The 13,034-nt window shown below is 33.7% G+C and overlaps 1 protein-coding gene across 2 annotated transcripts; it reads left to right on the plus strand.

Moving 5' to 3' along the window:
• Positions 1-1,708: 1,708 nt before the first annotated feature.
• On the plus strand, positions 1,709-12,553 carry STX2 (syntaxin 2). Of its 2 annotated transcripts, XM_010581735.1 has the most exons (10): positions 1,709-1,784; positions 2,269-2,368; positions 3,895-3,969; positions 4,918-4,991; positions 5,193-5,301; positions 7,042-7,115; positions 7,227-7,364; positions 8,799-8,909; positions 10,280-10,407; positions 11,831-12,553. In XM_010581735.1, the coding sequence occupies exons 1-9, from the start codon at positions 1,764-1,766 to the stop codon at positions 10,361-10,363; spliced, it is 786 nt and encodes a 261-aa protein (XP_010580037.1). In that variant the 5' UTR covers positions 1,709-1,763; the 3' UTR covers positions 10,364-10,407; positions 11,831-12,553. The 2 variants fall into 2 exon arrangements, with proteins under 2 accessions (XP_010580037.1, XP_010580038.1); XM_010581736.1 differs by lacking the exon at positions 10,280-10,407.
• Positions 12,554-13,034: the final 481 nt, after the last annotated feature.

Below are 13,034 nucleotides of genomic sequence, written 5' to 3' on the forward strand. Positions count from 1 at the left end.
ATTTATGCAGTAAATATAGGCAGAAGGTGTTCTTTTATGTCGTTAATGAAATTACATGTCTTTAAAGTGTAGCTCATTCTTAAATATTAACTAACTGGTAGCTGTGTAGTACTGCAATCTGTGAAATGGGTAAAAGTTGCATGACTTCATTTGGGCGCAGACTTCCTCACTTACTCGTATTAAACAAGACTGTTCATTGATTACAATCTCTAAGGACAGATTCTCTAATACTGAGTTCTAGCAATCATCCTTTCAAAATAAGTAACTACAAAAAGTCTTTAATGACACACAGCACTACGAGTGATTGGAAGGTGCTCCAGGAAAGCAATAACATCTAAATTACTGTATTTCAACTGGGGCATTGTGGCTTCCCCTGAGCATAAAAAAAAAAGATGATTTCTGACAAACATATTGTTATAGGGCTTTATGCACTCCCTGAATTTGCAGGAAAGGAACTGTCACAAAGTATAAGTAATAACTTTTCTCAAAGATTCAGGGCTTGCTTAGATTTTGATGTGTAGATCTTCATTGAGTATAACCTTCTTCATTAGATAATAGCAGTGTTTGACACTGGATTAAATTGTAGAATTGTCATGCAAATAATACGCATCTCGCCTAATGTAAGAAAACCAGTAACAAAGGGCTTACTGGATAAGATGATCAGGGTTTAGGAGCAGTAAGTGGGTGTTAGGAGATCAAAGGCAGAGAGAGGGGTTTGTAAGAAGAAAGGAGTCTTGGACTTGAAAATCCCTTAATGACACCTATCTTGTAGTTTGTTTTTTCTAACAGATAACCCATTGACTATACGGTAGAATAATATTTTGTTCTAACTTTGATTCAGTGCAGTTCAAACAGTCTGTGCTCTACAGAGGGAACTAGAGAACATGGAAGCTGGAACTCTTTGCCTTTATGATGCATGTTAATTCTCTCTTTTCCTCTGATAAAATTTGAATCTCAGTTCCTGTCAAGATCTGTATATTCTGCTGGTCTGGCTCAAGGGTTAGGGAAGTGTGACTCAGGGAACCTACTGGGCGGTGTGCCCTGGAGATCTGTGAGCGCCTGTCAACTTGAGCTTCTGCCTCCTTGGCTGCTATTCTAAGGGTTTATCCATTATGTAATGCATGTGTAGTTTAGTGTAGCATAATTATGTCTAAATTAGCATGCAGTGGCAGCCTTGAAAACACCCAAGGGCAAAACTAGTAAGCAGATGTTGATAGCTTTTTGTTCTAGGTTTCATTGGATGTTTAGCTTATTACACGACAAGGCAGTCATCAGCACCCCTCTTAGTAATTCTTTGAGAGGGTTTGATGTACTGTCTCAGTAAATAGAATATTATTTTCAGTTCCTGTGGGACTCACTGTGGAAGTTTCTTTGTGCTGTGAGAGAACATTTATATGCAAAATTATATTTTAATAATTTTTATGACAGGTAATGAAAACTGTGACATCACTTACAGACTGGTTCTGTCCTGAAGTTGTTTACAGAGGAGTACATGTCTTAGCATTTACAACTTCGTGGTGGTCAGGTGACTTTCTCTGACCTCTCTGCTTATTTGGTTTTAGATTAGTCCTCATAAAAGGAAAACTTACTTTTTTGACTTTGCAGACTATTGACAAAAATGTGTATGCAGTAGCAATGCGGAAGAAGTTGTAGTTGTTTCAGAACAGTATCCTGCGTTTTATTTCATAGATTTGTTTTGTTGTCTTTTACAGTGTAAAGGAAATGAAGATGGGGAGACAGTTATTGTTGAAAAAGACCACTTCATGGATGACTTTTTCCAACAGGTAAAGTTACAGTTTTCTCTCCATGCCTTTTAATTTCTGTAATTAGGTTTAACAATTCATCTCCATACACACACCCCGCAATATGCTTTGTAATGGTGTGCCAAATCAAATGTTGGTAACACTTTGGCATGTTTATTTCGGGGTATGTTTTGTCTTTACTGAATGGAAGTGTTTTTTAACTCCCTATCAACAAAGAATTTGCTTACAGAATTTTAAAATCTTTTTTATTAAGAGTAGCAGCACTTAAGTTTTTGGACATACAGAATACATTTGCTATTAATGATACAATTTTTTCTAAAAAAAAAAATGCAGCCTGTTTAAATGTCAACATTTCTGCTGGGATTTGTGTCAGATACATACAAATGTTGCAATTAAATACTTTACCATTTTTATTACCAAAAATTTTTTTTTTTTTTTTTTTTTTTTTCAAATCTTTGCCCTGAATTATTCTAGCGTTTTTATTGCCATATTTCTCTTCCTCTAGGTTGAGGAACTTAGAAATAATATAGCAAAAATAGCACAAAATGTGGAAGAAGTAAAGAAGCAGCACAGCATTATCCTGTCAGCGCCAAATCCTGAAGGAAGTGAGTATCACTTTTTTTAGATTTCAGATATTTGTGGATAGATATTCTGAAATAAATTTTGTTTGGTTTAGCTATCTATAGGAATAGAACTTCAGGTTTTCAGAATGCAGAATGTAACACAATTCATTTATTTAAGTATTCCCATATTTAATATTGAATTAATATTTTCATTTGCTTATTTTTTACCCTTTTTTAAGTCTCATTTGAATAAATACATTTTCAGAATATTTGTTGCATCATCCAAACATTTGCTAGACCAAAACTCAGCTTAATAAGGTACCTTGAAATTGGCTGTGTCTTTAGAAACTTAGAGGCTACTTATATTTCTTCTAATTTGTGAAAATGTTGACGTTGTCAACAGAAGCTCATATGGTAGAGCTATCATCTTCTCTTTATTCCTCAGTAGGGGCAAGATTGTGTCTAACACTACCACTACAGCCAGCTGCTTCAGCAGTATTAAGAGTTCCATGCTGGAGCCCTATTTTTAGAGGCTGTAACCCCAAAACTTGAAAGTAAAGATGTGCTTTCTGAACAGAGAACTCAAAAGTTTAGGGACTTGCCCAGAAACATGGAACCTTCCCTGTTCTCAACACTCCTTAATTCAAGGCATGCCTGGGTTTGTGGGCAGGGTTTAAAGAAAAGGGAAGAAAAGATGCTGAGGTATTTTTGTGGAAGTTGCAATGCTATCTTAACATTTATCATCTTGCTGGTGAAAACTTAACTTTGGGTGTTAGTTTTTCTTTTCCCCGTATTTTCTTTGTTTATAGGTGGGCGTATGTTTGTATTCTTACAAATGATTTTGCAGACTGCTTTTTATCTTAACAACCATATACAGTCAATAAATCTCAGATTTAACAAGGGTTCATCTGGATGTTTAAAATCTGTGGTCTCAGCTCATTGGATTGTGTTTGTGTTAAAAATTGCGCTCAATAATGCATCTGAATTGTGTAGGAACATGACATTGCTTCTAAGTAACGTATGGTCTTGTGAATCTAGTGCCTTCAGTAAACCCAGTAACGGAGATCTAGTTAAGTTCTTCATGAATACTCTTTATAGTGTTCTTCAAAAAAATATAGGTAGTGCATGGTACAGTTGTTAATAAGAGTAAAAGCAATGAGTCCGTGATAAACAACAGAACTAAAAAAATGTGAGATAAATCTGTATTTTCACTTGATAGACTTTGGTGAATTTTCATTTCGACCAGCAAGTGATTATTACCCTGAAAGTGTTATATTTAAAAAAAAAAAAAAGTGGAATATTCTATCACGTGGTTTAGTTGGTGATTTGGTAGTAACATTTCCCAAGTGTAAGGGCCTGTCATAAGAAGCAGGAATCTGATAGTATGCTGTTATAAAAATAATACAATACTTAAAGTACTTAGAAGTATAATAAGCTGCTTCTCTCCATGGTTGCTCTGAATACAATTATGAGATTGCAAGGTAGAGTTGTAGATGGTTGCTGGCCTACTATTATCAATCATTAACAGTTCTAAAAAAAAAAAAAACCACTTTTTCTTTTTTTTGAAGGAACAAAGGAAGAACTTGAAGAACTAAATGAGGAAATAAAGAAGATTGCTAATAAAATCCGAGCCAAATTAAAGGGTAAGTTGTGGGGAGAAATAAAGCTACTGTCGCTTGTAATGATTCAGGATGGTAGCAGTGTTACAACCTTAATGCATTGCAGCTGAACTTCTAAACTTTAAAAGCTGCATTATATATGCATAAATTGTATCATACAGCTTTTAAAAAAAAAAAAAAAAAGAGAGACAACCACCTCCCTACCAACTAGTGTGGAGCCCATGTCAGTAACAGTATCGTCCTCTACTTTATTCCTCCTTGCCAAGCTTCACCGCTCATAAATATCAGGTCTCAGCACAGCCTAGTTTGTGGGACAGGACAAAGAGCTTGCTTGCTTTCAGAAATAACCTAGAAAATTACAATGCAAAGTAACTTCTCTGTGTAGAAATGTATTCTGCAACTGAAATGCTGTTTTTTGATCATGATGTTTTGGAAAAAGATAAACTTTAACTTCGAAAAGACAGTCTCCATGGCGTAAATGTCTACATAGGGAATTGCTCTAGAGCACCTATTGTATTTTAAATTCAGACTAGCTAATTTTCCTGTGGCTTTCCCCTGTGAGTGTGTCTTAATTGCGTAGCATAGGTTTTGAAATATATTGAGTGTTTTAATGTCCTTCCATAAACACTGGGGTATGGTGTTTATTGTTTAAATTGTAAGAGCAGCCCATTTTGTTATACCTTTTGAACTTTCTCCAGAGTAATAGACAGTAGTAGTGCGACTCTCTTAAGAGTATTGAAGTAGTTACTGTGTTTTAAGATCTGTACCAATTACCAAAATTATTTTAAATTTATATATATTCCTCTCTCTCTATATAACTGCCACCTTCCTCCTCCCCCTGAACTGTTAAACATGTCTATGGGGAGCTTGTCCATGAAAAAAGTAATAATTAATAGTATTTACAAAATAACTGAGCTACACTTAAATAATTATACTGAATGTTGACTCATAATGTGCTTGTATTGTTCTTAGCTATTGAACAAAGTTTTGATCAGGGTGAAAATGCTAATCGGACATCAGTGGACCTCAGGATAAGAAAAACACAGGTATGATTGCTTCAGTTCGAAGAAAATAAAAGGATTCTAGTAAATCAGAGAATGAGTTTCACTTTTCTGAAATAGCTTCAGAGCTTCATGTTCTGTTTTCTTGGAATGTAAATACCACTTTCAGTTGTTGTGCAGTAGTATTTGCTGTATCAAAAAAAAATAAATGTTTTTGTTCCACATTTTTAAATCCTCAAAAAACAGCACTCTGTATTAGCTCACAAGTTTGTGGAGGTCATGACGGAATACAACGAGACCCAAACTCTCTTTCGAGAACGCAGCAAAGGTCGGATACAGAGACAATTAGAGATAAGTAAGTGACCTGAATACACTTTTATTAAAAAGATTAATTGTGTTGTTAGTACCTCCCTTGTTTCTTATTTCTTAAAGATGGTACAAAGCATCATACCTCTTGGACATCTTGAAGCATGTGAGGGGAAAAAAACAATTTTATTGTATGGCATAAACTCTTTGATACTACTCTTCAGAACAGCTGTAAAGAAAATGGAGAAAACTCACTAAATAATTTCTTTTATATTGAAAATTATTAAAGAAAATAACCTTTTAGCTTTGTTTCATTTATTTCCAATGTTGCAACTTGAAATGAAACATTAAGAAAAGCTGCGTTCTGAAGATAGCAAGTGTTATTAGAAAGCATTCCAAAATTAACATGCTAAACAGGACAATTTCTCTTTTTATGCTATTCTATTTTTCTTAAGAAGAACATTTGTTAAATTCAGCTGGCATAAAATCAGTGCTGCCCTTATATGTACTCTAATCATTTGTTGACTGACTCACATTTGACTTATTTCATCACTGATTATTATGAGGAGTATTCAAAAGGTACGCGACTCGACTCTGAACTACAGCATCTACCTTGGAAAGTGTCTTAAAAAAAAAAACCAACCAAACAAACCATAACATGTTGTACCTAAAATTAGCCTTTTTGAATATCTCCTGTAAAAGCAAATACATACATTGCTGAAATAGGAAATGGAAACAGAAAAGTTGGCAAATTACAAGAAGACTTTGCTTTTCATGGACTTCTCAAATTTGTCATTAGCCTCTCATGCTAATGGTTCAATTGAACATTTCAGTAAAGTTTATCATGCAAGTTAGATTCTTCCTTACCTGTATGTTTGAGGAGAAGGGACCCTAACACCTCAGGACATAGTTCTTTTAAGTTCATCTTGTTATGGCCCAATTAGAGCCTTCTGCTTTCCCTCAGCACTAAAAATTTTAAAGCAGGTTTTACAGCATTCTTGGGTATTAACGTCAGAAAGTAGTATTCAGATTAACTTTTATCTGATAGGACTGAATTATACAAGTTATTACTGACATTCAACTTGTTTTACATGGGAAGAACAGGGATTTGATATGTAAATTTTAAAATTGTAATACACATCACTTCAATGTGTTGTGTAACTCAAAACACTTCAATTTGTCATACCAGTGTGATTGATAGGATTCAGCTTGCTTAAACATGCAATAATAAACTACATCAATTGTTAGATGTATTAAGAAAAGTAGAAGCGAAGGTACACTATGGGTGATCATCTTCTCTATGTAAAATATGAATGTAATCCTGTGTTGGTAAAATCAAATTTACATAAAGATTTTATTGCCCACACAGTGGTGGGGAGTGAGTAAATTAGGCACCAATGTGACATAATTGAATAGGTAAATATTGAATGTTCTATAAATACTCTGTATCTCAAGTTCTTCCTTCTGAAGAACACTCCACTTAACAAGGTTCATAGGTACATTGTAAATGTGTCTGATCAAACTCTTCAATTTGACCAAAAAACCCTCCCAGCAACCAGGAATTCTTCATCGTAGCTTTGAGTCTACATTTGTTTTCTATTACTTGATATTTTCTGGTTTTTTCATATGCAAAATAGCACTTGGTAATGACTAAACACCACATTGTTTTAGCCTGAAAAATACTCAATATGAGATTTTTCTTTGAATTGTCATCCTTCTGGTATGGTAAAATTTTATGTTCAATGATGAACTAGTGATGTTATATGAAGTACTGTTGTTTTTTTCCTAGCTGGAAAGACCACCACTGATGAGGAACTGGAAGAAATGTTAGAGAGTGGTAATCCTTCAATTTTCACTTCTGATGTATGTATTTCTGGTCCAGTTATGTATGTCTCCTGTTCTGCTGCTTCTGCTATTTGGAAGTGTGTCAGCACCTACTTATTTATGTCCATATCTTTTTTTGCTCTCCCGAAGATTATATCAGACTCTCAAATAACTAGGCAAGCTCTGAATGAAATTGAGTCACGTCACAAGGATATTATGAAACTGGAATCTAGCATACGGGAACTACATGAAATGTTTATGGACATGGCAATGTTTGTTGAGACTCAGGTAAATGAACCAATTCAAACACATTTATGTAAGTGGGATTTTTTTTCCCCCCGTCTTCCTCTTTGAATATGCAGAGACAATTGCTTATGTTCAGGTAATACAGACTTAAAGTGGGTTTTGACTGTGATTAGAAAGTATGTAAGTTAATCACTAAAGGGTTTTTGTTTCGTTTTAGGCAAACTTACAATTTAGATGTACTCATAGTATATGCTATGAATAACTAAGCATAGACTTTCTTTTGAGTTATTATACTTGATATTTCTTTCAACATGCTTATATTGCAATATGCTTGAACATTTTGTGCGTGTTTAAGTAAGAGCAACTCTTTCTTGGAACATTGGCTAATATCTTGGGAATTTAGGATTTTCACAGACATGGTAACGGACTACTGTGGTAGAATAAAATGTGCGTTAGCAAGGATGTATGCAACTTGCACATAATACAAAGGTATGATTACTGTTATAACTAACACGAGTGTAAAGGGATTGACAAGTCATTCAAGTTGTCTCACGTTCATAAGCTTTGTCTTGCCATGTATGTAAGGTCACTCTATTTGTAGTCTTTACATACCAATTCTCTAACAAAAATATTTTTAACTTCTGTTCTTAAAATTCTTTGACTTATGCAGGAAAGTGAAAAGAATAATGTTCAGGAGAGAAACTTTCCTGAAAAGGACTATTTTTTATTTTTTTTTTTTAATTGGGTTTTGTTCTAGAAGTCCTGTGTTGCTTTGTTATTAAATATATAGCCAAGGCAAATTGGTAGCAGTTTTCTTTTGAATTAGAAATGAACAAAAGTTACTTGCACATCATTCTTTAATGCTTTGCTGTTTACTGCTGCTGATTATTTCTTCTGATGGACAGAAACACAGGTAATAGACTTACTGTAATTTTTCACCAATCCTCCATTTCATTACCAAATTTCATTCTTCATAATTAATTTGAGTTTGTTATGTATTGACATTCTAAACCCTCAATTCTTAGGAACTTTTGAACTTGCTATTATATGTGTGCATTTTCTTAGGCAACTGTTGAACCTTGTGTCAAAATAGTCAATATCCTTTCCCACTTCCAGGCACGTCAGGGATTTCCGATCTCTTTAGTATGTCAGTTTTAGTTTGGCTGTTAAAACATACCTCATGTTCAAAGGTATGTTTTCAGGTGTTCAGTATTTGTTCCTGCAAAAGGGAGAAATATGCCTGCCTTCCCCATGAATGTTCCTTGTTTGGTTAGAACTTTGAGCTTTTGCTTCTCATTCCCTTTTTCCTTTACATGTCAAAGCAGAAAAAATGCCAGCCACTAATATGTACATTATTCACATGTTTAAAATAATTGTTGATGTTCTCTAGCCTTTCTTCTCTTAAGTTCATTAACCAAGGATCCATGGATTCCAATAATGAATTTTTTTTTTTTTTTTTCAAAATTTAATTTTAAGGGTGAAATGATCAACAACATAGAAAAGAACGTGATGAATGCATCAGATTACGTGGAACATGCAAAAGAAGAGACAAAAAAGGCAGTTAAATATCAAAGTAAAGCACGAAGGGTATGCTATCTTTCTGCAATTGTGCTAGTCAGTGTATTAACTTAGCACAGTATGAAGCAACTGTCAGTTTCAGTTGATTGTTGTTGTTGTATTCAGTCCATCAAGGTAGCATTAATATATGCGATTTACTTCCTTGTAGTTGTGATAATTAAAATTGGAATAGAAAACATTGTTATAAATTAGTATGTGACAGAGGAAGATTTACCAAAGGATTTTACAACCAACCAAACCCCCCCATAATCTGGAGGAAATCAGAACATTTCCAATGTGGATTAAGTTGTTATAGTTAATATTAAAAATTGCTATTACCAGTAGAGGACAAGAGAAACATCTTGTACTACAAAAACAGATAAGCAATTAATGCACAGCTAACCTATGTTCACAATTTTCCACTTAAAAAGCTGTCATTACGAAATGTAAAAACCCCAAAAGAAGAATTACTATATTATGCTAGTAGATAAATTCACAAGTTCTTCTTATCAACTACCATGATACCGTAAATTATTCAGAGTCTAAATAATCTTAAAGGGTTTTGGATCTTTATCACTGGTAAACTTACCTGGATTCATAGCTATAAAATCACCATGTTAGCAGGAAAAATAAAGTTACTAGTTTCGCTGAAGCACACTTACTTTTTTAGAATTTCATCTGTAATTATTCTTTTCACAGATAAGCACTTTTGTACTTTTGTAAAAGTACTAGATTAGGGGGATCTTCCCTCTGGGAAGCATGTGCCGTTAAACAATGACACTCAATTTTGTGGAGGAGTTGAGTTCAAAGTAACGTTCAGGCATTTTTCCATTGGCATGGAAACTTGTTTTGTGTTTCGGTATCTTTCTTCCCATCAGAAAGCCAAATAATGTATTCTGAAATCAAACTACTAAGTAATTTATTTTTATATTTTGTAACTGTATGATTGCAGATTGAATGAAGTGTTCCTCTGACATTATAATTTCCCCTTTTTAGATGCAGTGCAATTTTGTGAGGCTTTTTATGGCGAGTTGGATTTGAGGGAATAATATATCTTTACATAGATAGACAGATATCTACATATAGATAACACACTTGTTATGTTTTAAAAAAAATTAAGAAATGTCAAAAGAGCCACATAATGTATTTATAAATGGTGGTTTTCTCATCTTTGATAACTATATAGGTATTAATCACACTAGTTTACCTGTAAACACTGTTTAAAAATGTTTATTCTTATGCAAGCAAGAGTATACAGATAAATTTATCTCAATTTGAGAACACTGCAGGCTTCAATAAAAATGAGTGTGGATCTAAAAACTGACTATATTAAATATTGAAAATAAATGCAAGTCTTAATGTGCTTTATGTTAAAATAATAATACCTTGTTTTTTGACAGAAAATGTGGATAATTATCATTGTGTCATTGGTGTTGATTGCCATAATTGGTCTAATTATTGGTTTGTCTGTTGGTATTCGGTGATGCTTGGATAACCTCAGCATTCATGACTTCCTGCCAATGCGGCAGTAAGTAACTAATCAACTAATTTTGCTCTTGTTTTGCGCTGGTAACTTGTATTGTTCTACTAACCCTTAATATCTGTACAGTTAGTATTGGAGGGGGTAGGCTTGAGATGCTTTGATGGATCCTCTCTCTCTCTCTGCATGCTATAAAAGTGCTATGCATGTGAATATTGAAAACTGACATCTAGTGGTAAGCTGCTAAGTTTACAGACTGCATTCATGGCATAAGACTCATAAATGCAGAAGGAAATGAGACCAAAAGATCCAATTATTGTCTTGCGGACCTTTTGAAATTTTTTTTTATGCTGAAAGTTCACATCAGCAAACAGTCTGCACTGAGATGTGAAATACTAGTTACACCTGGAACTTTATCAAATGGGGTTTCTATGTTTTTTCATAGAACCAGATGTCTACAGCCATGAAGTTGGCTATTATTCCTTGCAGAACATCTTAAAATTTCTTACTTTGAAGCTGTTTATTAATGCTAGACTAAATGAAACAGTGGGAAATAACGATGTGTTTGTAAAAGAAAGGCTGCAAAGATTCCAACTGGAATTTTAGGACATAAATTTGAGAATTCTTGCAATGTTCAGATTTCGCTGTACTAACCTGCCATTTCTTGTCAAGATAACACCTAGCCAGGCAAAGTAGAAAATAGCAGTTAACTCTTCTGAGTCCAATAGAAACTCAACTTTTATATGTAGTATCTTCAAACTATACATGAAGTGCTATGAGTAGAATGTCATTTCAGACAGCTAATCAGGAATTCAGTTTTCTGTACTAACACTCCTTTAATATTGAAATTTTTAGTTTTGATGTTACAGTTTCTTCTCAGTTTTGGTTTATGGGCAGATAACAGGATTTATTGTATCATTGCTTATAGTCAGAAATACCTGACTGTATGTATGTCGGGCTTTGATGCGTTTACATAGAACCCATCTCTCCCCCCCCCCCGCCTTGCAGCTTTTCTGAGCTATTACCTGCACAGTGTTTTTATTGATGTTTTGTTACATTCCACTAAGTGTACAGTTGTAAAGGTTTGAGCAGGCTACAAATATTTATTCAAGGAGGATGGCAGTAAGCAATGTTACTGTACTTAGACTTGACCTTGATAAGTAAATGTTCACTATTGCATCTGTTTCTGTATGTAATGATAATTACAGAAGTTGGATGTGAATAATAACAATTATTCTGTGAAGTAAAATACAAAAATTTTATACAGATAGCTCTATCTTGTAACTATGGTTACATGTATGTTAGAAAAGAAAGACTAGAAACGGGAAATAGCAGTAAGTATTCTTCAGAAAAAAAAACCAAACACTCAGATTAGGTGTCAGTATTATTAATTTTCTGTGGCTATGCATGTATTTAAACAGTTCTGTATCTGACAAGGTATTTCAATCTCAACTTTTCTCTTTTTTTGCAGAAATTGATGTTCATAATTATATGTGTAACTGTATTGCTTCTGATACTTGGAATTATCCTAGCAACAACACTATCATAGCAAGCACATTCCAAGAGTTACAAACCTTCAGAAACTCCAAAATACATCTTCAGTAAAGCCAAACCTTTTTTAATAAATGATGCCTTACACTGTTCCATGATGATGACCTACCACTAATGGTTAAAAATTACAACAAAATCACTCTTAATGTTTACTCATAAATGAAGATAAGAATGTATTAGGATATGAATGGATTTTCATCATAAACTATACATGTGTAAGACTGAAACTTGCTCTTAATTGTTTTGAACTAAAGTAACAGGATTTTTTGCATATCTCAGTGTTACAAACAGTTTAAATAGGGAGTTGAGAGACTATTGAGTTTTGACTGTTTGGCTTTTTTACTATTGCTAATATAATTCTAATCATGAATTTTAGTACCTTACCAGTGCTGCTTTTGTTAGCACTCTTGTGAACTTTTCTGAGATGTAGGCTTGTCTTTAAGTGTATTAATTATTTAGTCACTGTAACCTATCTAAGCTTTATACTTAAAATTTTTTTCTCCAACAAATGCTAAAATATTTTATCCTGAAAAGACTACTTATTTAACTGTCTGCCTATTGCATTACACTTGAGAAGGAAAAAAAAAAAAAAAAGGTTTTTTTACACTTTCCAGGTTGGTTGTGGTTTTTGGTTTTTGTTGTTGGTTTTTGTTGTTGTTGGTTTTTTTTCCTTTCAATATGACTGAGGTTAATTGCTTTAAATATTTCCTTGCTTTTCTAATAAAAAGTTAGTTGCAACATTTCTGGTAAAAGAATGCAGTAATGAAGCACACCAAATTTGAACCTCTGCAGATAATTTTACAAATAATCCTTGTGCAAAGGAAACTGATGGATGAGCTTAGCCTTATTGTTCATATGAATATGGCAAAAATCACACTTTTTTTCTGTATGAAGCCAAGTCAAGATTTCTTATTCAGAAGCTTGCTAATGTTGATGTGTGAATATAGCACATAGGGATAAACTCCCTCAGGAAAGTCTGAAACATAATGCAAACTAAGACACTGATTTGTTATGAAATTTGTGTTATATAACATACATGAAGTGTTTTAGTATATGCGTACTGGTTGTAATGCTAGCTTGCAAGACTTGAAAGCTTGAAAGACTTCCAATGTAACCAAATAACT

Source organism: Haliaeetus leucocephalus, unplaced genomic scaffold (genome assembly GCF_000737465.1).
Source record: "Haliaeetus leucocephalus isolate CR32 unplaced genomic scaffold, Haliaeetus_leucocephalus-4.0 Scaffold802, whole genome shotgun sequence".
NCBI lineage: Eukaryota > Metazoa > Chordata > Aves > Accipitriformes > Accipitridae > Haliaeetus > Haliaeetus leucocephalus.